General features: G+C 41.4%; 5 protein-coding genes across 8 annotated transcripts in view; 4 read left to right on the top strand and 1 right to left on the bottom strand.

Moving 5' to 3' along the window:
* The window catches only part of LOC122633856 (cadherin-99C), a 53,816-nt gene extending 42,976 nt beyond the window's left edge, over window positions 1–10,840 (top strand). For 3 of the 4 annotated variants that reach the window (XM_043822276.1, XM_043822275.1, XM_043822278.1), the window contains 16 exons: window positions 695–844; window positions 1,098–1,316; window positions 1,476–1,670; window positions 2,971–3,258; window positions 3,377–3,694; window positions 3,784–3,924; window positions 4,010–4,294; window positions 5,086–5,259; window positions 5,465–5,674; window positions 5,838–5,969; window positions 6,051–6,167; window positions 6,263–6,661; window positions 6,751–7,379; window positions 7,701–7,931; window positions 8,389–8,618; window positions 8,873–10,840. In XM_043822276.1, the coding sequence (XP_043678211.1) occupies window positions 695–844; window positions 1,098–1,316; window positions 1,476–1,670; window positions 2,971–3,258; window positions 3,377–3,694; window positions 3,784–3,924; window positions 4,010–4,294; window positions 5,086–5,259; window positions 5,465–5,674; window positions 5,838–5,969; window positions 6,051–6,167; window positions 6,263–6,661; window positions 6,751–7,379; window positions 7,701–7,931; window positions 8,389–8,618; window positions 8,873–9,195 (4,041 nt within the window). In that variant the 3' untranslated portion in view covers window positions 9,196–10,840. The remainder of the gene's footprint in view (window positions 1–694; window positions 845–1,097; window positions 1,317–1,475; window positions 1,671–2,970; window positions 3,259–3,376; window positions 3,695–3,783; window positions 3,925–4,009; window positions 4,295–5,085; window positions 5,260–5,464; window positions 5,675–5,837; window positions 5,970–6,050; window positions 6,168–6,262; window positions 6,662–6,750; window positions 7,380–7,700; window positions 7,932–8,388; window positions 8,619–8,872) is intronic. The other variant, XM_043822277.1, reaches the window with a different exon arrangement.
* A 330-nt stretch (window positions 10,841–11,170) lies between these two features.
* On the top strand, window positions 11,171–16,493 carry LOC122633862 (tetraspanin-11-like). Its single transcript, XM_043822289.1, has 9 exons — window positions 11,171–11,903; window positions 12,699–12,784; window positions 13,244–13,456; window positions 13,721–13,906; window positions 14,319–14,441; window positions 15,202–15,255; window positions 15,334–15,426; window positions 15,515–15,598; window positions 15,843–16,493. The coding sequence occupies exons 2-9, from the start codon at window positions 12,737–12,739 to the stop codon at window positions 15,903–15,905; spliced, it is 864 nt and encodes a 287-aa protein (XP_043678224.1). The 5' UTR covers window positions 11,171–11,903; window positions 12,699–12,736; the 3' UTR covers window positions 15,906–16,493.
* A 264-nt stretch (window positions 16,494–16,757) lies between these two features.
* Window positions 16,758–20,029, top strand: LOC122633865 (carbonic anhydrase 7-like). Its single transcript, XM_043822294.1, has 4 exons — window positions 16,758–18,888; window positions 18,952–19,089; window positions 19,162–19,515; window positions 19,606–20,029. Exons 1-4 carry the CDS (start codon window positions 18,876–18,878, stop codon window positions 19,845–19,847), a joined length of 747 nt encoding a protein of 248 aa, XP_043678229.1. The 5' UTR covers window positions 16,758–18,875; the 3' UTR covers window positions 19,848–20,029.
* Window positions 17,365–18,683, bottom strand: LOC122633939 (carbonic anhydrase 3-like). The gene is made up of 5 exons (XM_043822435.1): window positions 18,652–18,683; window positions 18,214–18,557; window positions 17,877–18,133; window positions 17,532–17,756; window positions 17,365–17,466 (listed from the first exon to the last, which is right to left on the bottom strand). Exons 1-5 carry the CDS (start codon window positions 18,681–18,683, stop codon window positions 17,365–17,367), a joined length of 960 nt encoding a protein of 319 aa, XP_043678370.1.
* Window positions 20,030–20,080: 51 nt separating the features above from the next.
* On the top strand, window positions 20,081–21,619 carry LOC122633863 (carbonic anhydrase 2-like). The gene is made up of 7 exons (XM_043822291.1): window positions 20,081–20,201; window positions 20,270–20,443; window positions 20,509–20,653; window positions 20,883–20,988; window positions 21,052–21,154; window positions 21,236–21,372; window positions 21,464–21,619. The coding sequence occupies exons 1-7, from the start codon at window positions 20,165–20,167 to the stop codon at window positions 21,581–21,583; spliced, it is 822 nt and encodes a 273-aa protein (XP_043678226.1). The 5' UTR covers window positions 20,081–20,164; the 3' UTR covers window positions 21,584–21,619.
* Window positions 21,620–21,671: the final 52 nt, after the last annotated feature.

Here is a 21,671-nt window from a genome sequence, read left to right as displayed (position 1 = left end):
CTGAAATCCCGAGATACGCGGCTCATTCTTACTCTTATTCTTCCTTTGCAAGCAAAAGGAAATTGCATCGAGATTACCGGTAAACGGGCCACACCCGGTTCAAGCTGAGAAAAAATGAGAGAAAGAGTATGAGAGGGAGAGAGAGAGAGAGAGAGATCCAGGAAGAGAGATTTTACTCCAGCGAGCAACGGTGCTCTCGTTTTCTGGGTCACGAGAATCTTAATCCTCGGTCTCGAGGCTCGATTCACCAACGACATGATACAACGCTTCGATCGCCTTCTGTTCCATCGAACGAGATTTTAGAAAGTGCCTGAACAGCATCCTCCTGTAGATACACAGGACGTAATAGAGGATATTTTCCATCGAAAATCGTATGTTAAGATATGTTAATCCCTTCTCGGATTCGTACATTAGCGTCCATTTTCTTCCTTTCCTTTTCCAAATAGAGCTTTCCTTTTCTTTTTTTTTCTCCCCCTTGTACGGTCTCGTAAAAAGAGTTAACGAAACGAGTTAGGAGCGAGTTTAAACTGTAAACTCCCTTATCTTATCGAGTTTACTCTATTACGTTGCTTTCCAGTATGTAAATCGGTTAAATCGGCAGGATACGTTTCTGCCAAACTTACGAAAGGGGAACAAGTAATAACAGTGGCAGGTAATATTCTTTAAGATTATAAATTATCCCGCGCTTTTACAGGATAGGGCGTTGAACGTATCGGAGAGATTCACATCCACGACCACCTTGACTGTGAACATCAGAGACGACGACGATCAAGATCCATCCTTCATCTACCAAGGTTGTATGCTGCTGGATGGCGCCTGCATTAATCCGGAATACTCGGCATCCGTACGTATATAACGATAACGATCTACGAATGGAAAAATTTTCTTTGATCCTGCCAGGAGAGATTTATTTCCCGAAGAAAGGCAAACTAGCGTTTAAAAGCGACGCTATAAAACTTTTTTGTCCGTTTTTCCTTTCTTCTTTGCGTCTTCTCCTTTGCGATCATCGTTAGCTATCATCTCGGAATTTTAAATTTAATTCATCGTCGCGCACAAGTGTCCCTTCTAATTCTCTCTATGGAATGGCCTTTCAACAGGTATCGAGTGGAGTATTGTCGGGTATATTGAACATATCACCGGAGAAAATACAGGCAGTTGATATGGACAGCATAAACGCACCTATTCACTATTCATTTCTCAGTGGAAATCCATCGAACTACAGAGATTTCTTCGAGATCAATCCGAATTCAGGTGCGGTCAAGCAGATCAAGGCTGTCGACACGTCGGTCACTAAAAAGTTCGACATAATAATAAAGGTTAGAGAAAATGAAATTAAATATGATAGCGCGCTCGCTGTAAAGGGAGAGCGAACGATCCTTTGGTATATAAATTCGATGTAATTTAATCGACGTTAATGGGATAGAAAGGAGCATGGTAGCGAGTCGTCCTTAATAATCGATTATCATCTTCGACAGGCGGTAGAGGTGTCGGAAGCAAAACGATCTGCCACGGCGAAGCTGATAATCACGGTGAAACCGGTCGACAGCAATCCACCGGTGATCACGGCTTCGAACAACGAGGGTTTTGTCGACGAGAATGCGCCGGTCGGTACAAAGGTCATCGATAAAAATGGCAAGCCAATAACGCTTACCGTATCCGATGCCGATCTGGTAAGTTTTAGTTTCCTGTTATCTTTTACTCGTTTCCCGGGCAACGAGCCGTGAACGCTCGGCGTTTAATTTTCGTCATTGTTAGGCGAAAACGAAACTATTTACCCGTTAAAACTCGGTAGTTCGAGCAAAACGATTGTTACGACAATCGTAGGCAGAAAAAGTGAAAGCGAGCCGAAAGCGACGCTTGAGTAATCATCCTCGATTTACCGAGCCGTGTACGCCGATTTCGATTGTTTCGTCTGAAAACTATGAAACGCGTATATCTTCTTGCGAACGATCTCTTCCGAGCGAGCGTTACTTACACGTACGTAAATGCACATGTATGCAACTTGGTCGTGATGTAAAAGCTGTTTTGTAACTAGAGCGACACGTTCATCGGGCGGCGAAGACGTTCCTTTCTAATTATTTGATTCTTCTCGCGGGAATAACGCGCATAAGAGTTGCGCGAAAGAAAAAAAAAAGGGAGAGAAAGAAGAAAAGAAGAAGAGAAGGAGGGGAAAAGAAAGAAAAGGAAAAGAGAAAGGTCGAGCGAACGAAACGAACCAAACGTTCTTTAGTCGATCGACTCGGTAATCGATCGGAAGGAAAGCTCATCGAGTGCAAAGCTGTGTACAAATGCGTCCGAAGCTTTGACGTAAAATCGTTGATATATGTTACCACCAAAGTTTCGAAGCTTGAAACTTGAGTTTCGCGAAAATTCCCCCTGCTTTTGCATATGGGTTAACGAGTTCTTCAGCCCGTTCTACGTACCTCGTGGCAAACATCGAGAGAACATCGAGGGAAGGAGAGACTATTTTGTCTCTTAACGACGGTCTTTGGAAGTAGTTGGAAAAATGCGAACAGGATAGTTGGAATCTTACTGGAATTACGTCGGAGAAATGGTACGGTTTTAGTTCCCCTCCCTTGATTCTTCCCTCTTCTCTCGTTCGAGGTAGAAACTAATGGACACATTTTCAAGAAAGTTACTATGGCCAACCAACCGGCCGAATAACTCGAACATTTTCATTCTCCATGCCCTTTTGTCCTGCCCACGATATTCTCGATAATATATAGGAGTTGTGTTCTAGAAATGCAGAACACGGACTATCGGGTATTCTGCGTGCCGGTGTAACGCGCTATAATGTTGTTCGTGCCGCGAATTGAAAGGGAGAGGCTAATATCGTCAGAAGAGAATATACATATATATGTTTGCGTATGTGTGTGTGTATATTTAGCTATGTTTCAATTTCTACTTACAGAGATAATTAATTACAGATAGTCGGACGTATCGTTCGAATATATTTCAATCTGTGTACAGGGTGTCGACGATCCAAAACCGGCCTACACGTTCGAGCTGACGACGAGCTACTTTTCGATCGATCCGTCTGGCGTCCTGATCGTTAACGAGGAAAATCTCGATCGGGATCCACCGAATCCTGGCCGTTTTCGGTTTCAGGTCGTCGCCAGAGAGAAAACGGGCTTGGCCGCGTCGGCGCCGCTTTCTTTTGTCGTGACGTTGAACGACGTTAACGATAACGCGCCTCATCTTCCAATGACAGCACCGATTTCGGTCCAGGCCGGAGAGACGAGACGTCAAGTGACAAAGGTATTTTTACTTTTCACGTTCGGAAACGAACGATCTCTCGGTAATTTTCCGTTCATCGATTCAATCCCAAAACGCGACAAGTGCCGTCCATCTTGATCGAAAGAAAACATAAATATAGGTAGAGGCGACTGACAACGACGAGGGCGAGAACGCTGAGATAACGTACAGTATTTATCACGTGTCGAACAACGGACTGCACAAGTTCAAAATAGATCCTAAAAGCGGCGTTATCGAATCCGTGAGGAAGCTTAACGCGGGAGAACAGTACAGCATCACTGTTCAGGCCACCGACAAAGGTGGCAAATATTCTCAAACAATCGTAGAGGTAAATGTTATTCCTGGACCGAATACGAGGAGTCCGGTCTTTCAACAGCCCGTCTACGAGGTACAAGTCAGCGAGGGTGCTTCGATCAATTCTACGGTCGCCACGATAACCGTAAGTCTTACTGCGAATTCTCCTCTCTCGAAAATTGAACGAACCACGAATAGTCGGGTATTAACTCGCGAATTCGGATAATTTCATAGGCCGTTGATCCGGAAAACGATCCCGTGTCATATTCCATTGTTTCGGGAAATGATTTGAGACAGTTTGCGATCGGTGATAAATCCGGCGTCATCACCGTCATAAGAAAATTGGATAGAGAAGATCTGACCCGTTATCAATTGGTGAGTTAAAATATCTCGATCGAAAAAAATTATATTATACATGATCGTGATCGTTCGGCTGGACGTTTTTATTATTTTTCAATAGTTGATAAAAGCCGAGGACACCGGTGGCCTTTCGAGTACGGCTACGGTCAATATCAAAGTCACCGACATCAATGACAAAAATCCAGAATTCGTCGAGCTGCCCTATCAATTCTCTGTGAAGGAGGGCGAGGCACGTAAGTTGATAGGTCGCGTACATGCCGAGGATGCCGACGAGGGTATCAACGCGGAAATCACTTATTTCGCCCCGGACGATATTCCATTCACGGTCGATCCCGAGACCGGCGACGTCCTGACGAAGATCGTTTTAGATTACGAGCAGAATGACGTAAGTACTTAACAACGAACGATCGTAATATACGCGCGGGCATTAAACAGAATTTTCAGGAGCCCGAGCTTCAAAAAGAGAAAAAGAAAAGAGAGAAGGAACTTTAACCGGAGGAATTGTTAATAACGACAAAGCTCCAAAACAACTTTTATTTTCCTCCTAGTTTCGCGAGAGTTAATTAAAAGTCCCCTAATTAAATGCGTAGTAAATACGATATAATCGCGAACGTACAAACTTTGCGGGTTGAGTAGTTAAAGCTCGCGCGGGCTTTCGGAGAGTTTCGAGAATCATTTTTATTTCTATCTTTGAAACTCCCTCGTTCGAAGAAAGAAATTTGCCCTTCGAAGAAACGAGACCGTTCTTTTCGAGTCGCCCGCTCGATTTTACCTTCCGAGTGTTTCCATTCTAAATTCTCCATCGAAACGTCCAAGGCGTTCGAACAGAAATTGGCGAGAACGTTGAGAAGCGACGATCGAGAAAAGATCTTTTCGAGGTTGTTTCGTCGAGCCGTACAAACGAAGCAAGTTTACGGATACACGCGGCGAGCTCTGGCGAGCTCGTCGGGCTCGTTACACGGAAAGCTATTGTGTGAGAATATTGTGGGAAGTGTATTATTCGCATACCTTTTTCCCCCTCTCTCTCTCTCTTATCGGATTCTACGAACAATAAAGAATTTTATCGGCTCGATCTCGTACGATCCAACCGAGTGAATCTTTTTTCTAACGCGTAGGACCGATCCTTCGGAAGGAATAATTTTCAATTCTAATCCGGTAAAACTGACATCTTCTTAGGAATACAAATTCGTGGTAACCGCGAGAGACGGAGCGCCGGATTATCGTTTGGCAACTGCGACCGTTACCGTCAAAGTGATAGACGTAGAGGACGAAGTTCCAATCTTTCGTCAGAGTAGTTACGAGGCACGAGTTAAGGAGAACGTCCCGGATTACATGGTGATACAAGTGATGGTGAGTGTCGATCGAGTTTTTGCGTAAAAAGGAAAAATGAGGTAATGTACGAGACAAGGGTAAAAAGAAAGGACAAATAAAGAATAAACAAGTAAATAAATAAAAAGGAAGGAACTCGCCCGATCCGGCCAATGCAAAAAGACGAAACCCGTTTAAACAGGGATAGGGCGTTTCTTCGGGTTAAGGCTAACGCGATTAATTTCAGGCCGATGATCCGGACACAAAGAAGCAAATCACATATACGATCAAGCAAGGAGACACCGAACTCTTTGCCATAGACCCGAAGAATGGAGTGATAAAAACCATTCGTGGTCTCGACTATGAGAGAGAGAACCAACACATTCTTATCGTCGGGACGGTCGAGAACACGAGCGATCTCCCCGGTTCTACCACGAGGGTCGTCGTCAATGTCCAGGTATCGATCGATATACCCTTCAGACCGAAAAGTATGCTTTCGAAATGCTTGTGGCGGCTAAAGCGCACGTAGATACGCGCGTATTGTCAGTAATTTGAAAACCATTAATAAAACATTAATATTAAAGCTGAGTATTTATGCCCGACGTTTAACGACTTGATAGGACGTTAACGATATACCACCGATCTTTACCATGGTGCCTCGACCCATTACGCTGGATGACGACTCACCTATAGGAACGACGGTTATCAATCTTGTCGCCGCAGATTCCGACGGCACGGCACCCGGAAATCAGGTAATTAAATTAGCGGAAGAGTGTGGAACGCGTTGGAGAGATAGCTAATCGAATTACCTTCGTTTCGATATTCCCCTTTAGGTGCGATACGAGATTATCGGTCGTGGTATAGCCAGCAAATACTTTGTCATCGATCCTGATACAGGAGTGATCAGGATACGGGATGATCTACGGAAAGAAACGGACTCTGAATATCAGGTATCCGTTGAGACGAACCTTCGAGGATACAAATTATCAACGATCCGAGCAGAGGGATCATCCTGTTATCTTTGTTATTTACCTTCCAACTTTAGGTGGACGTTAGAGCGTACGACATGGGCGAGCCTCGATTGTCGTCCGTGACGACCGTCCCGATTTTTGTTCGACACGTCGCCACTGTGCCGCCAGAGGTCGGCTTGGGCTTTGCAGAGAATTCCTACAACGTCGAGGTGCCGGAAGATGCTGCCGACGGGACGTTGATAAAGATAATTACGATCATCAACAGTCACGCTCATGATTCTACGCCCTTGAAATGCGAGATTTACAGCGGAAACGAGAACGATTTGTTCGAGGCGAATGTCACCGAGGAAAGGAATTGCGCTCTTAAATTGAAAAAGGCTGCTCTCGACTACGAGACCACAGAATTTTATCAGATCAAGATCAGGCTGGAGTCGTTGTCCGGTTTATTGAATTCTGGTCGCAACACAACCATGGTAAAAGATTTTGTTCTTTTCGATCGTTTTCTTTGATTTTCGCTCAGCCGATTTATTTATATACGAGTTCCTCGTTCCTTCGACAACAGGTAAAGATTCAAGTCATAGACGTGAACGACAACAAGCCGGAATTCATCTTTCCCGAGGACGATTACAAACTTAGGAGAGGTCGTTACTTCGCCGCGATACCTCGAAATGCGCAGTTCGGCTCGAGTGTTATACAAGTAAAGGCCCACGACAAGGACAACGGGAAATACGGAAAATTGGAGTACAAGATTCTCGAGGGACGTGGTTCCGATTATTTCGCGATGGATGCTTTCTCTGGAATAATACGAACAACCGCGACCTTTGACAACGTCGATCCTTCCGAGTTACCGTTTAAATTCGACGTGAACGTACGTGACAATCCAAACTCGACGACGAACTTCAACTCGATCGTTGCTCCGGTGATAGTGAATTTAATAGGCGAAGAAAATTTATTGATCCTGGTGATTCAGGACGCGGCACCCGAGGTACTTCAGAAGGATGCTAGGAGAATGGCGAATATCATCGAGGAGAAGAGCGGACTGTTGGTCGGTATCGATAGGATCGCCGTTAGGAAGGTTCGCACGAAGAATGGGACGGTCGAGACTTATCCCCAGGACTCGGACGTTTGGTTTTACGCGATTGATCCCGATACCGAGCTGATATTGGATCGCAATAGCTCGAGGATCCAGAGGTAATCTTTTATATATCTTCTCTCGGAACGAAATTTAGAATCTCGTCGCGACGAAAGGATATTGAAAGATATCTTGAAAACGACATACATCGTTCCTGAGCGTAACGTCCCACTCGTAACTCTTATTGCTCACAAGAATCGTAAAGTCACTCTCCGATAAGAAGCAGTAATTTCCGAAGCCTCCGTATAATTACGAGCAGCAGGTACGCCGCCCGGTTTGTAGACTCCAGTAGACCTTGAACGCTTATCGCTCGCGTCGCTACGCCAGACGCGCGATAGAAGTGTGCATTGCATTTATTTGCGCCGTTCTATTTTTCGCAGGTCGATCGTCGAAAGGACTGCGGTATCGAACATCACGTTTGACGTCTCGACGTTGGTACGCGCTAACGCAATCGACATACACGCGCCAGTAATGTACGCGGAGCCCGTTCGCACGCAAACGGCCGTGGCGTTCAGCGGAGAGGTATTTCCATATGCTCTGATCATCATAGCCTGCGTCATCCTCATACTCGGGATCGCTGGAATAATCTACATCAGCGTGTCTTGGTCCAGGTATTTTTCATTCTTTCTTTTCTTCCTCCACTCGCGTCGCTTTTCTCACGCCTTTTTCCTCGACCGCGCATTCGTTCGCTGCCACGCGTAAACGATCAACCGAACGACTCGCACACCGCTCGCAATATGTTATTGTTATTCGATCGACCTACATTTCCTCGTTACCGAGCAAACGGAAATGCGAGTTTAGAAAATACACATTGGTATTTTGGTGAACGCGTTACGCGTGCAAACGAACCTTCTTCTCGTCTCATTATCGACGTGAATATTCATGGTAATACCTTTTTTCTCTCGCTAAGCTCATTTCTCGTATGAATTCGTTGTTGCCTTTATTAGATCCATTAACTCTAATTAAAATTTCCGGAATGAATAGACGCGAATGGCGCGTTACGTCGCGTTTAAACTCTTACGTAAACGTATATAGACAAATATAAAAAGGAATTAAATGAAATCATAGGTACAAGGCGTACAAGGAGCGAATGCAACGGATGTATGTTGTACCTCGTTACGATCCCGTCTACGTCGAGCCCAATTTAAAGGAATACGAGACGCAGGTGCTCCAAATGAGCGTGCCCGTCGACGACAACGACAGTTACAACGACTTGCAACTCGACTTTAGCAACAAGAATCATGCCTTCAGTTTGGACAACGTTAGTTATATTACCAAAGACCACGGTGGGAGTACAGGTAATAATTTCGATCGACTTATTTATTCGTTTGCTAACTCAAACAGAAAGTATTGAAACGTTATCTCGTGACTTGGTAACGGTGGTTAACGAAAAGCGGTACGCGTATATTACGTACCACCCATCGTATCGGTGAGGAAAAGAAAAAGGAATCATATCGGAAAATATCACGTAGACATTTTACGAAATTGTACCAGTCTTTTTGTCGTTCCACCACGTACGTACAATGGCAACTCTTTCTTTCTTCTTTTTAAGGTCAACAAAGTCCTGTGAGCTCGGAAGCTGCGACCACGGCTCGGGCCTCGAGTATAGCCGGGAATCATGCGGAGGGTAACGTTCATTCCCTTCGACGATCGACTCTCGGTCGTAAGAACCACACGACCAGCAACAGCAACACCATGAACAATCACGACACCACCACGCCCGTCCTCAATCCTCTCTACAATCACGGCGGTGATCTACTCAGCGCGAGTCCTTCCAACGATAACGTTACGTTCCGAGAAAAGAAGGACTACTCTCATCTCGGATTTACTTACTTGTACGAGCAGAGCCCCGTCGAAACCACCACTGAATTGTAAACTTGATCCGTAACCGAGACCGACCGAAAAATTTTCATGCGAATTACGATTTTGCGATATGAAGAGGAAGGAAGAATTCAATGGGGAATAGAATAGGATTCCCTCCGGGGAATGTGCTTTGCTAAATTTCCAACGAAATACCAGGAACCTTTTCTTCTTCTATTTTTCTGAGCATGTTCCTTCGAAAATGATGCTCGCATTCGTAGCAGTCCTTCCGCAGCGAATTTATTAATAATGACCTCGCTGATATTTTTAAAAAGTGCCAGAGATCTTTTTTTTTTTTTTTTTCGTTTTATGTGTATTTTATTTTTTTTTGTTCTTTTTTTATTTCTTTTTTTCAAACGAACGCATCGAAGCGTAGTTTTTACTAGCTAGAAGAAACGTCGGAAATTCCTTCCGTATGGATTATCATCGCGCGGTGATCGATAGCAAGCGACGCATCAACAGTAAGAGAAACTCGGGGTATCGCGAGCCCATACATTTTTTCTCTCTTTTTTTTTTTCTTGTTTTTTTTTCCTTCCTTTCTTTTTAAGATAAAAATCCTCTTTGACAATCTCAACGATAGTACGGATGCCGTGAGAAATAATTTTCGATTGAAATATCGGGGTAGAGAGAAAAGGAACGAAGAAAAATATGGCAAATATTGTACACAGAAGTAGAATATATCTTCTTTTTCTTCGTTCGATTAATCGATTTTTTACTCGTTCATCGATCAGTCGTGCAATGTTTGATGACGATCAATTAAAATAGTCCAGCGGGAGCCAACGGACTTTGATCCATCAAAGTTTTTAAGCGTTTTAGTTTTCTCTTTGAACGCAACAACGTACGGCTTTCGATCGCACGGATAACGAATAGTACTAAGTGTTTTTTTATCGAAAGTCTGTGTGCCGTCCAATAAAAAAAAAAGAAAGATAGGATGTAGCGTTTTTATAGAAAGAGGAGCGAAAAATTGTCTGAGTGTTCTTTTTCCTTTTTCTTCTTTTTTTCTCTTTTTTTTTTTCAGTGTGAAAGAGAGAGTCGTCAGAATGATCAAAGGAATGTATGAGGGGAAAAATACCGAATTTGTATTATATCATTTTATCATAATATTTATATTATTGCGTAAAGTTCTATTGCCTCCTTTCGAATAATTTTATTGTATTATATGTACGCGTGTCGTTGTTAACGTATACGTTAAAGAAAGCGCGGGAAACCCGAATAAGGAGCGATCGAGTCGATCCGTCGTTTCCTTTTAAAGTCCATTGAGTTTTTATCACGCGATCGTCTAGATCGTCAAACGTGTTGTGAGATCCATGTACTTAATGGGAGATAATTAGGATTAAGTATTAATGTCGTAACGTTTGATTACCGCGGCACCGATGAACAATTCCGATCCTTTCATAATCTGCATTTTCTCTAGTCTTAAGACGAGAATTTAATAACACGTCGACGCGTGCACGCGCGCGCGCGCGCACATACACGCACACGCACTCGGAGATCGTACGTTTCGCTCGGTGGATACGAGAACGGTGTTCCGCGCGTGACGGAAAAATTTCTGGCTGATATTTTACTCGTGGTTGAATATTATTTATAAACGAGAAGAATAGCGACGATTGTATAAATTGTTAATACTTAAATAATAAATTTATTATATTTACATAAATAATTAACAACACTTCGACGACCATAGAAAATATTCCTTGTCTCGAAACCGCAGATTTTGATAACGATTTCGAAAGATTCGAGTTGATTGTCGAGATCGTACATTAACGTGTATTAGAAAATCGACCAGCTAATAATAAAAATACCCAGATTATACCGTAATAATATGTAAGAGACCGACGAGGGAAGAAGAGGAATATGGGTATAGGGGGAAAGAGAAATTAAGAGAGAATGGTTACGGGCGGGGATCGACTATGGGATGAGATAGAGCGTCGGCGCGGACGCAGCCGCATATCTGGACCATCGGCCGACGCAAACTCGAACGTGAAAGAGAGACGTAGTAAGAGAGGGAAAGGAGAGGCCGAGCGCAAAACGGGACCCGTAGAAGGCTGGAGTGATCCGCGACAGCTCTTTCGAGAAATACGAATTATGAGCGAGTCGTGGAATCCTTCTCGACGGCAGAGGTCGCCTGTTTAGTTTGGATCCTCCACCGGGCGAGGACCCTCTTCGCGGTAGGATTTCGGATCGCGTCGGAAGATCCTCGCTCTCCTCTCTCCATTCTTTCCTCTCAATTTCAAGTGTATCGAGAAAAAGAGAAGATGGATGGATAGAACGGTGTTCCCTGATCGATCCTGGTAGCTTCCGGAGAAAGGCGGCTGCTTGGCTACCTCGCTCGCTCGCTCGCTCTCTCTCTCTCTCTCTCTCTCTCTCTCTCTCGCGCGCGCTTTCTCGCTTTATTCCTTTCTCCCTTTTATTCCCTACTCGAGCCTCTTTTCTAAAGAGTCCGCAGATATATCTAAAAACAACCCTCTGTGACGTACGTGATCTAGCGCGGTCTACGAACCACCTGTGAACTCCTCTCACTTTGGAATTAGCTAGTTGGAATACGTAACGATATTGATGATAAATGGTGGTGTTGCTTGCCTTAATGTTCTTCGTAGTTCGTCATTTATTTTCTTTTTAATTCTCGTGAAAGTGAGTGTCCCACTCGACTTTGCTGTTCTCGTTAGAGGAAAACTACCGAAGCAATAATTGGCACTTCGAGGGAGATAACTTGTTGACCACAGGTAAATCTAGCTCAACGACAAATAAACGATCGATAGAGCGACTGATCGATAAGTTTTGACCTTGCATTCGATAATTACGATAACAAGTTTTTCTTTATTTGTTGCTCCGTTGTTTTGTACGAATTTGTAGAAACGCAAGTAATAATTCGGGGATAAAACGTTTGGTAGATCGCTACTTTTCAAAGACGCTTTAGAAAAATCATTACTCTTTGAATAATCGTTATTTTTGTTTTTAAATTCGTTACTTTCGCAACATCTAGATTATTTAAGCAATTTTAAAGTTATCTCGCTAGTCGCTTAGTAATCGACTACTCAGGGAAATACGTAATAGCAATGTGTTGACATAATACTCTTGCTTCGGTCGTGCAACTTCAAAGAGCCACGTGACGGTCTCTTGCATACTCGCAAAACCCTGTTGGTTGACGACTAATGAATTTCGCGCTGTCCTTTGATCTCAACCAATGCGACTTCCAATATACATATATACGCACACGCGCGCGCACGCAGCCATACACATGTACACGTATGCGTATATAACAATTACTTTTCCCACGTTAAAAAGTTTCTTAGAGTTTCGACAACGCGTTCGAAGAAATTACTCGCGGACGAGTTAACAGCGTTCTTAGGAGGAACAAACGCACTTTACAAGCAACTTTCAAAGGACTCATTTTGCACATCCCTCGGTGTAATTGCATCTGTCAAATGAAACGTAAAACGTGTGCTCGATCGATCGTGTATAGTTTCGTCTACGTGAAAAGGAATTTGTACTTTTTTTATTTATTTATGTGTTCGCAGATTGATGACTGTTTGGACGTTTTTGCAAACACGTCGGAATGAAATACTTGAAAGTTGCAGTGTTCACGTTCAACCTGTTAATATGGGTAAAAATAGTCAATCATTTTCTCTCTTGTATATTTATTAAAAACCTTAGACCGTATGAGTACGTTGAAAAGTCAACGTAGGTAATTTTTCGCCGTACCATCGGGCCATGATTAAACGGTAGAAAATAAATCAGTCCGTACGATTATTAATTCAGTCATATCTCTACTGGATTAAAAAAATGACGACTCGCGGGCGGCCAAACGAATCGTATCGATTCTCCTCTCTCCTAGCATTTAATTTGAATCAACGAGCAAGAGAGCATGGACGCGTTCGATATATAGTCGGAGTGTAAGTGCATGCATACATCGGTCAAGCGCAAGAACGAAAAAAAAGGAGAGCGAAAAAAAAAATGAAAAAATATAGAAAAATCGTCCCCCCCTTGAAACACTATTATTGTCCGTGCCTCATTCCACTGTGTTCGAGATGAAGCCGGATAAAAATAAATATATTCCCGACAGTTGGCCGGTTGTACGGTGCTAGTTATAGGAGCATGGTTACTGTTGGAGCCGAGCAAAGGACACCTTCTGAATCTTTTTCTACCCGACGTCAAACCCCACGAGACGATTGATTTGATAGCGTACAGCCTGGTCGGCCTCGGCTTCACCGTCTTTATGGTGGGTTTCTTTGGTTGTCGTGCTGCCGTGCGTGGAAATCAGTGCATTCTCGCCACGGTAAGGATACTTACAGCTACATCCCCGTACATTTACATGGAAACATTTAAATATCTTCGATAAGAAAAAATAGTTCCTCGAGGTCATTTCTATCTAACGATAAAGGTTCAGATGTTCATATTTAGTTTGCCACGTGTATAATGCTCCTGAATAGCTATTCTTATGGTTATAACACGTATTACAGAGATACCGCGAAGGTGTCAAGGTCAATATTCTATTCTCGTCGTGATTGTTTTGACGACTTTTTTTCCTATTTTTATTTAGTACATGAGCATGCTGGTCGCCCTGATCGTAACAGAGCTTGTCACAGCAGCGGTCGGTGGGCTCATGACTTTTCGGATTCTTTCCGACTTGGAGGGAAGACTGTCCAATAAACTGACCACGGACTACGGCCACGACACTACCAGCGATATCTCATTTAGCCATAGTCTTGATTTCGCTCAGTACAAGGTACGCCAATAATTGAGTTTCTCGGAAATCGAATTAATTTTCTTCATGAATCAAATAGCAGTAAGAAACACGAGAGAAGTGCGCTGCTAGTCACGTAACATGTGGCTAAATATGATGGGATAAATCGATACACCTTCCGTGAGACTCAATGTAACACGATATCAATTCTCCTCTGCGATTTAAAATCCTACAGTTTAAAAATTTATTCATTTCGTGACAATAGCAACGCGTAACGATAATGTACCTTATGATCGTCATTGTTAAAATTTCATTTGAAACGTTTCGTACAAAATGTTGAATTTCACGTACGAACGAGCTTTTAAAGCGTTGTTCCGCAAGACATATCGCGATATTTTGAAGAGTTCGTGCTCACGTACGTGTACACGCGCAATCACAAATGAATCTATTGTAGTTTAATTGCTGCGGAGTGCACAGCGACGCGGATTACAATGGTACGGCATGGTGGAGGGATGGCCAAATTTCAGGAAGCAGGCGACAGGTTCCAATCACGTGCTGCGTTCTCAAAAATACCGAGGTATTTTCACCTTTGATTAATACCTAATTAAATGATCGATAAAAATATTAAAACCGTGAAATAGATCTAATGAAACATTTTTTTCTTTAGTTTAGACGGTGGAAATTATATAGTATAGCGGTGGCATTAACAGTCGCATAGGAAGATCTCACCCGATATCCTTAAGCGATACATATAAGTTTCGACAATATCGATTTGTCCCTTTAAAAAAGATTTACGATACCATAGCACGTGGCTATAAAACGAGAATGTTTTTTTCCTTTAAAAGAAAAAAGGAAAGAACCTTTTTTCACGTCTTTACGACTCTTTCTTGCGAAGATATATACCATTGAAGTTTGCGATTCATAAAAAGAAGCCAAAATAGGAGCCGTAGTAGAGAGAAGAAAAAAGACCGATCGCGTAGTAAATTCCACAAATTTATATATACAGATATAGAAGGTACGTGCTGAAAAAAGTGTGTCAATGAATCGACGCGAATATCTTCGGTAGTACGAGTCGTAGAGACTTCAAATAAAAAATATCTTAACGAACGGATGCTTTTCTATCAGCTAGCTGAGTCATCTCGTCTTCAGGGATTCGTCGTAAACAATTTTTTATAAATAAAAATTACTAGAGATCCAACTTTCTTTTTTTTTTCCACGTAGAATGAAAATCTTTTCTTACTAGGGTAGGTGAATCCTCCTATGCGCTATTAATGGTTGCCGATGTACACGTAAGATTCTATTCTTAATTATCGACATTTAAATAACGTTAATTGTAGGTAAAGAATACAGGTAGTCCGATGAGCGTTGTCTCGAGAGTATTTCACAAAAACGTGAGTAGTTTAATTAGGAGTGCGTTATAGAGACACGAGAACCACGGTTTCATTGATCATCATTGATTATGACGGTAGCACGAGAAACCATGGCTTCATCCACAGGCGAAGGACGAAGCCGCGTGTCAAGTGGAAGACCAAGAGGGTCACGAGGGTTATCGACACAAGGAGGTGGGTGTTCTTGTTCTCTTGTCTTCTATCTAATGAAAGCTCTAAAAGTATTGGTACTTGAAGTATTTAATCGACGAACGTTCATTAGGGTTGCCTCGGAAAAGTTAGCAATTGGCTTCAGAGCGAGAGCTTCACGTTAGTTTTCCTGGGTATGGCAATGGCTGGCATTCAGGTAATTAATTTATGATAGCTTTTTTACTCTATGAAAATGTAATTAGATTTATTGCGCTGTTATCGAAATCACGACGACGACGACGACGACGACGACGGCGACAATAACATTAATAATAATAATAATAATAGTAATAGTAATAGTAATAGTAATAGTAGTAATAATAATTTTATTCATTGATGCGCGATTAACGCGCAATCGTTTGAACGAAAAATAATTAATTTATAAAACATCTAACTTTTAGACTTTTGGCATAATCACGTCTGCGTTCCTTTGTCGAACTATCCGAGATATGCAAACGGATTAATCCGCGTCCTGAAAAGGAGATAAGAGTTTCTTTAGCCTTTAAAGATATCGAGGATATTTTGAAAGGAAGAAGAGAGGAGAAAAAGGAAGAACGAAGCGTTTCTCGACTTATTTCTTTGCTATTCAAACGCGATAGAAAGGAAGAAGAGGAATCGGACTCTCCGGTGGGACAACTTTTATAGCGACCTGCCTTTACGAAATTCGAGATTGTGAAGCTCGAAGAGTAATGACGCGAAAAGAAAATTTATTCGATCGACGTTGCTCCGAGTCACTCCCGTCCCTTATCGTATATTTATTGCATAAGACGAACCAATTTTTCTGGAACCAATCGAGAAAAAATACAGTGTGTTAAACCCGTTGTAAATACATATAAATACGTGTATCTCTTACGTGTCCATCTCAAAGAACTGAAGGGGAAAAAGTTGAGAGAATATCGAGATTAATTTTTCGAGAAGAAATAAAACGAACCAGTGAATGCCATGAACGTTGTCAAAAAGTGTGAATTCTTACTCGCATAATAATTTGTAAATATGCGACGTGCCAAGAGCATCCATCGCGACTAATACAGCGTGCGTCAAGTTTATCGTCATTTTTATTTCATTATTCTCTCTTTTATACTATTTTCTACAAATTCCGATGGAATCGTTTATAATACATATTTGACAAAGGATGTGCCAGCTAATACTTTTCTTTTTTCCTCAACTATTAGATGCATTTCATATTTTTCACTATTTATAATAATTTTGACTTTTCTTTGAAAATGAGAACAAGATTTGAGATACAACAAGTTTAGCTGACCCATCGCTCACACACGCATACATATATATATATATATAAAAGTATATATCTACGCACACGCATATATATATATATATATATATATATATATATACACATATGCGTAGGTATATACTTTTATATGAAACTCGACTTCGCGGCGATACGTGAGTATACATTAACAATGTCCGTATATACATGTATTAGAAAATATCTTTGGTAGTTCGTCGCATCGTTTGTTTCAGTTTTCGTGTCAAATCAAAGAATCTTTTCGTATGTATGTATCTCCCGTTCGAAAGTATAAGCTGTATGTTTCTCTGAACGTACGTCACATTCGTAGAAATGTTATTGTACGTCGTACGAGAATAATAAAATGTTTTATTAGGCATGGCAATACCAGAACCCTTTTATTTTTCGAAATCGTAGCGCAAAGTACTCTTGTATATTTCGTTTCGTTTTAATTTTCTACATTGTATATTTAGAAGAAAGTATTTATGTATATAGTATATATGAAATTATAAATGTAAAGCACAATACTTTATCCCTTATAAACTTTCATAGAAATTTGCGAAATTGTTCGCATTAATCGAGGAAGACAGTCTGAAAGGAATTAAAACGTAAAGGATCATCTAGATTGGTACGTATAATTAAAGATATTATCTTACTAAAAAAATCTCTGAAGGCTATGCGTAATGATAAACGTCACGTTCGTTCAAGTATTGAACCGGTCTGCAATTCGTCAGAAGCAATCCATCGCTCGAACGGATTTCTCTAAATTGTGCGACCTACGGGACTAACTCGTTATTTTCTTTTTCTCATTTTCTAATTACGAAGAAAGTCTCTCATCTACCTGATTCGAGGAAATTGCTACTGGAAGAGGATCGATAAGCCAAGTGACAATTTCGCTGCAGGGTGGCTGAGTCAGGGAACCGTGATAGGCGTAGTAATTCCTTCCTTCGGTATAATGTAGCCATGAGAGAGGAAAAGGTGGTATATACACTTTGCTACCGGGTTGCGTAATGTATCTCAAATTTGTTACTATGCAATCCAAGTAAGGATTGTCAACAGGCATTATCTGAAAACGTCCGCTTTAATTTGTTGGCTGCTTCGTTTATTAGTTTCCTCGGTAATGGATAAAAATAATGAGAAAGGGGAAGAGAGAGACAGTGAAAGAGAGAGGGATGAATCCTCGTACGTTAAAGAATGAGGACACGATCACCACTCCGTCCTTTGCACCTAGTAAAACTGCCTGGAGAGGTGAAAATAAGCCACGCTTGACGTGTATGAATTGCAATTCCATCGCATAACGGACATGGTTGATTGTATGCTCGCTTCCTTCGTTGTCCGATGGGCCCCAATGGAACATCATCGAATGAAAGTTGTATATATCGGTCAAAGGGCCTCCTTTGATGAAGGGATGTGCACGGCCACACCAAGTACCACATACTATAACTATTATAAACGCTCGTTGAAATTTACCGCTTGTTTCGCGATTCATTAGGAAATAGAATCGGGCATCTCTGAAGTTGTACCAGAATTTCCATCGTTTGCCATGATCATAGAACAGGGTACTGTATTATGACCGACCCATTCGATATTATCGTACTCTCCGATCGCAATGGTCGTGGTGATATTGATCGGCGATTGATTGTAACCAGTACTCTCTGGATAAAAGGTTTTCCAAGTATGAGGTCCATTGTGAGCGGCATATCCGAACGAAAAGATCGGCGATTGGCATTCTTCTTCGATGACGGAGGTTCGTGAAAAGATGTGAGACCACTTCAACAATTCGCTGGACAGCAACGCTTTGTCGTTCACAAAGTGTAGATGAAATTTATAATCGTTCGGTAATTGAATATTGATCGCGCTCACATACCTAAGAATAAAACGCTACCAGATACGATCATCAATTCGGGCCACGAAAAGCCCAACATATTTTCATCGAGATATTAACCACCCGACGATTTTACTCGCAACTCATGGTACGTGACATCGATTCCATTTTTGAAAGATACGTGAACGTTGTTTCAAACTGGAATACTCGATAGGCAAATATCGATCTCCTCCATTGTTCTCCCGTTGAACGGTCGACGTTGAGAAAAGAATTCAAAATCCTTAAGTACGATGAATTAGAATTCTGCGAAGGATGTCCAGTCGATAAGAAGGCAAAATAGATTCTAGAAAAGTAGGAAATATGCAGTGCGCTGGTAAGATTAGAATTCGATCAATGGAATATGAAGTAAATCCTAATCCGGTGTGATCCTTCGAAGGTGACAGCTCGAAATGGGGACAATCTCCCGTGGATATAGACGACAATCATGTTCTTAGAGTAGAATATCCTCCTCTCACTATGAGTGGCCATTGGAATCAGGAAGGATACGCAAATATAAAGAACACTGGATCTACCGGTAAATTATGTAGAAACGAGCGACGACACTAATCATTTATCTACGCGCACATTTACGTATCGTTTTCTACAGTCGCGATAACTCTGGAGGGTAATAGAAATCCAGCTAGTATACGTGGTGGACCGCTAACAGACGACGTGTACGAATTTTCCGAAGTTGTCTTTCGTTGGGGCTCATCGAATTGTAAAGGAGCCGAGCATACTCTCAATGGAACGTGGTTTACAATGGAAGCTCAAATCATACACTTTAATCTTCGATACGAAGAAATTGAAAAGTGCTGGGACAAGAGAGACGGTCTCGCGATTTGCTCTTATTTTCTTCAGGTCTATCAACTTCCTGCTTGGGACGAGCATCCATTGTTCTCGAAGATCACCGATAATTTGTATAAAATCACCGAACCGGAGTCCACCGCAAAAATATCACCTAGTACGTATCGCGTTTTCACCGAAATAAAATACTTTCCTTTACGTTTTCCCTTGAACAGCTTCGAGAACTTCAGTCGAAACATTTTTACAGACTGTTTGAGTTGGATGAGGCAAGCCTGTCAAACACCAGGCTATTATAGCTACTCCGGTTCCATTACCACTTGGCCCTATTACGAGTGCGCAACTTGGATCATTTTCCCAGAACCCGTACGAATCTCGGAAAATCAAGCGCAATGTTTCAGAATGTTAAGAAACAAACAAGGAACGTTTATCAAAGAGAATTATCGGGAGGTTCAAAAGCTCAATTCGCGAGTAATTTACTATATTTGTTGAAGCTATGTTTCTATTTTTATAAATATTGTATATCAGCCCACTGTTGATATTTCATTATACTACACGCGTATATTTGTTTAATATGACTTAATAAAACACGTCAATGAGAATACACGTAAAGTATGTGTCAATATGTATTCGTTAACAACTTCACAATGAAACTACCACACGATATGATTAAAACAACTACAAAATCGATAAATTAACTAAATTAGAAAATGTTTTCAAAATTCAAAAACTATTTTGGATCGCAAACTTTCTAAATTACCTTTCGATTTAATTTCAAACACTGCACTAGGAAAAAACACGTAAGAACAATGCGGGTCGGACGAAAATACAAGGACGGACGAAAAGGTTTCAAACGTTTCCTACCTAATCGTAATTATTTTCTCTCGTTGACGTATACGTTCACTTCTTCTTAGATCACGATTTACACGCGATAATATCAACGTCATCGAGCGGTTTACCAAAATGGAGACAGTCGCCCATTGATTTGAAGCCGACCAATACGTGGACTCAAAAGTTTCCACCTTTGTTGTTAACCGGTTATTGGTTAAAAAAGGGAAAAGCGACGATGACGAACACAGGAAAAACAGGTTCCCATCATTCTCCGCATAATCTTACGAACAACGAACGTACGATCGTTTACGATATTTTATAGTTAACATCGAACTGTTGGATCAGTCAACCGATCCTTATTTACGAGGTGGACCGTTGAGCGAAGACGAGTTTAAATTGAAAAATGTACAATTTCGTTGGGGTCCGAGCGATTCTCAAGGTGCCGAACACTCTATAAACAGTGTATGGTAAGCACGAATCGATGAACATTACGATTACGAGATAATTCAAATCGTCCTCGATCTAATCAGGAAGTTGGCCCTCTTGGACCCTAATTTGCTTGATTGACATAAAACAGTTTGATTGATTTATATATTCTTGACGACTTGCACAGGATACTTGACGTTATTGATCGTATAAGACATTCTGGCGATCGTATCTAATCATCTAATAATCTAATCGAACATATAACTTTAGGTATTCTATGGAGGCGCAAGCTCTTCATTGGAATACTCGATATGGATCGTTGGAAAAGTGTTACGACAAATCTGACGGTATTGCGATACTTTCTTATTTGATGCAGGTAAAATAATTGCTCGCTTTTTATCGTCGCATACACGACTGATTAAAAATTTTGTTTGTAAAGGTCGTTGGCTGTAAAGGAATGCCAGATAATCCAACAGTCGCTCGTGTTACCGATCACTTACCAAGAATTAAGAAGATGGGGAGTAGTATAACCGTTACACCTGGTATATAGAAAAAAAAATTATTTTGCAAATTAACAACAGATATGTCTCTGGATTATCTCATTTCATTTTTTAATATCGCAGACTGTTTGTGGTGGATACTGCAGGCGTGTGCGGCTCCAGGCTATTTTACGTATCTCGGCTCTCTTACCGTGTCACCGTATAACGAATGTGTAATTTGGATAATAATTTCACACGCGATAAAAATTTCTTCTCGTCAAGTACGTATTTCTTTCGAATGAGGATCGAATATAGTTTAACAATTTTTTGATATAAATATATATATATATATTCTTTCATTCTCCTACATAGATGGATGCATTTAGAAATATTTATGACTACAAATGGGATCCCATAGTGAGTAATTACAGGCCGCAACAGTTATGCTGCGGTAGACGAATTTTATATGCCACTGATTGCAGCATAGTTTGACGATTAATAAAAATTTATTGAAGCGACAACAGAGCCTCTGAATTTCTTCAAAGTCGATCGTTTCGTTGTTTCGATAAGAATCATGGAC

This window comes from Vespula pensylvanica, chromosome 13 (assembly GCF_014466175.1).
Source record: "Vespula pensylvanica isolate Volc-1 chromosome 13, ASM1446617v1, whole genome shotgun sequence".
Lineage (NCBI taxonomy): Eukaryota > Metazoa > Arthropoda > Insecta > Hymenoptera > Vespidae > Vespula > Vespula pensylvanica.
Note: the sequence above shows the minus strand (reverse complement) of the source record. Positions and strands in the feature narration are given on the sequence as shown.

What these genes read in the sequence shown, in the direction of transcription:
- LOC122633939 (XM_043822435.1), bottom strand. Translation starts at nt 18,683, where the DNA reads ATGGAATCGATGTCACGTACCATGAGTTGCGA. An exon ending in GGCAAACGATGGAAATTCTG is followed by an intron (nt 18,134 to 18,213) that starts GTACAACTTCAG and finishes CGTTTATAATAG; the next exon opens with TTATAGTATGTGGTACTTGG. An exon ending in TAGCAATTTCCTCGAATCAG is followed by an intron (nt 17,467 to 17,531) that starts GTAGATGAGAGA and finishes TTAGTCCCGTAG; the next exon opens with GTCGCACAATTTAGAGAAAT.
- LOC122633862 (XM_043822289.1), top strand. Translation starts at nt 12,737, where the DNA reads ATGAAATACTTGAAAGTTGCAGTGTTCACGTTCAACCTGTTAATATGG. An exon ending in CGAGAGTATTTCACAAAAAC is followed by an intron (nt 15,256 to 15,333) that starts GTGAGTAGTTTA and finishes TTATGACGGTAG; the next exon opens with CACGAGAAACCATGGCTTCA. An exon ending in TGGCAATGGCTGGCATTCAG is followed by an intron (nt 15,599 to 15,842) that starts GTAATTAATTTA and finishes TCTAACTTTTAG; the next exon opens with ACTTTTGGCATAATCACGTC.
- LOC122633863 (XM_043822291.1), top strand. Translation starts at nt 20,165, where the DNA reads ATGCGGGTCGGACGAAAATACAAGGACGGACGAAAAG. An exon ending in ATACAAGGACGGACGAAAAG is followed by an intron (nt 20,202 to 20,269) that starts GTTTCAAACGTT and finishes ACTTCTTCTTAG; the next exon opens with ATCACGATTTACACGCGATA. An exon ending in GACGAACACAGGAAAAACAG is followed by an intron (nt 20,444 to 20,508) that starts GTTCCCATCATT and finishes GATATTTTATAG; the next exon opens with TTAACATCGAACTGTTGGAT.
- LOC122633865 (XM_043822294.1), top strand. An exon ending in AAAGAACACTGGATCTACCG is followed by an intron (nt 19,090 to 19,161) that starts GTAAATTATGTA and finishes CGTTTTCTACAG; the next exon opens with TCGCGATAACTCTGGAGGGT. An exon ending in CACCGCAAAAATATCACCTA is followed by an intron (nt 19,516 to 19,605) that starts GTACGTATCGCG and finishes ACATTTTTACAG; the next exon opens with ACTGTTTGAGTTGGATGAGG.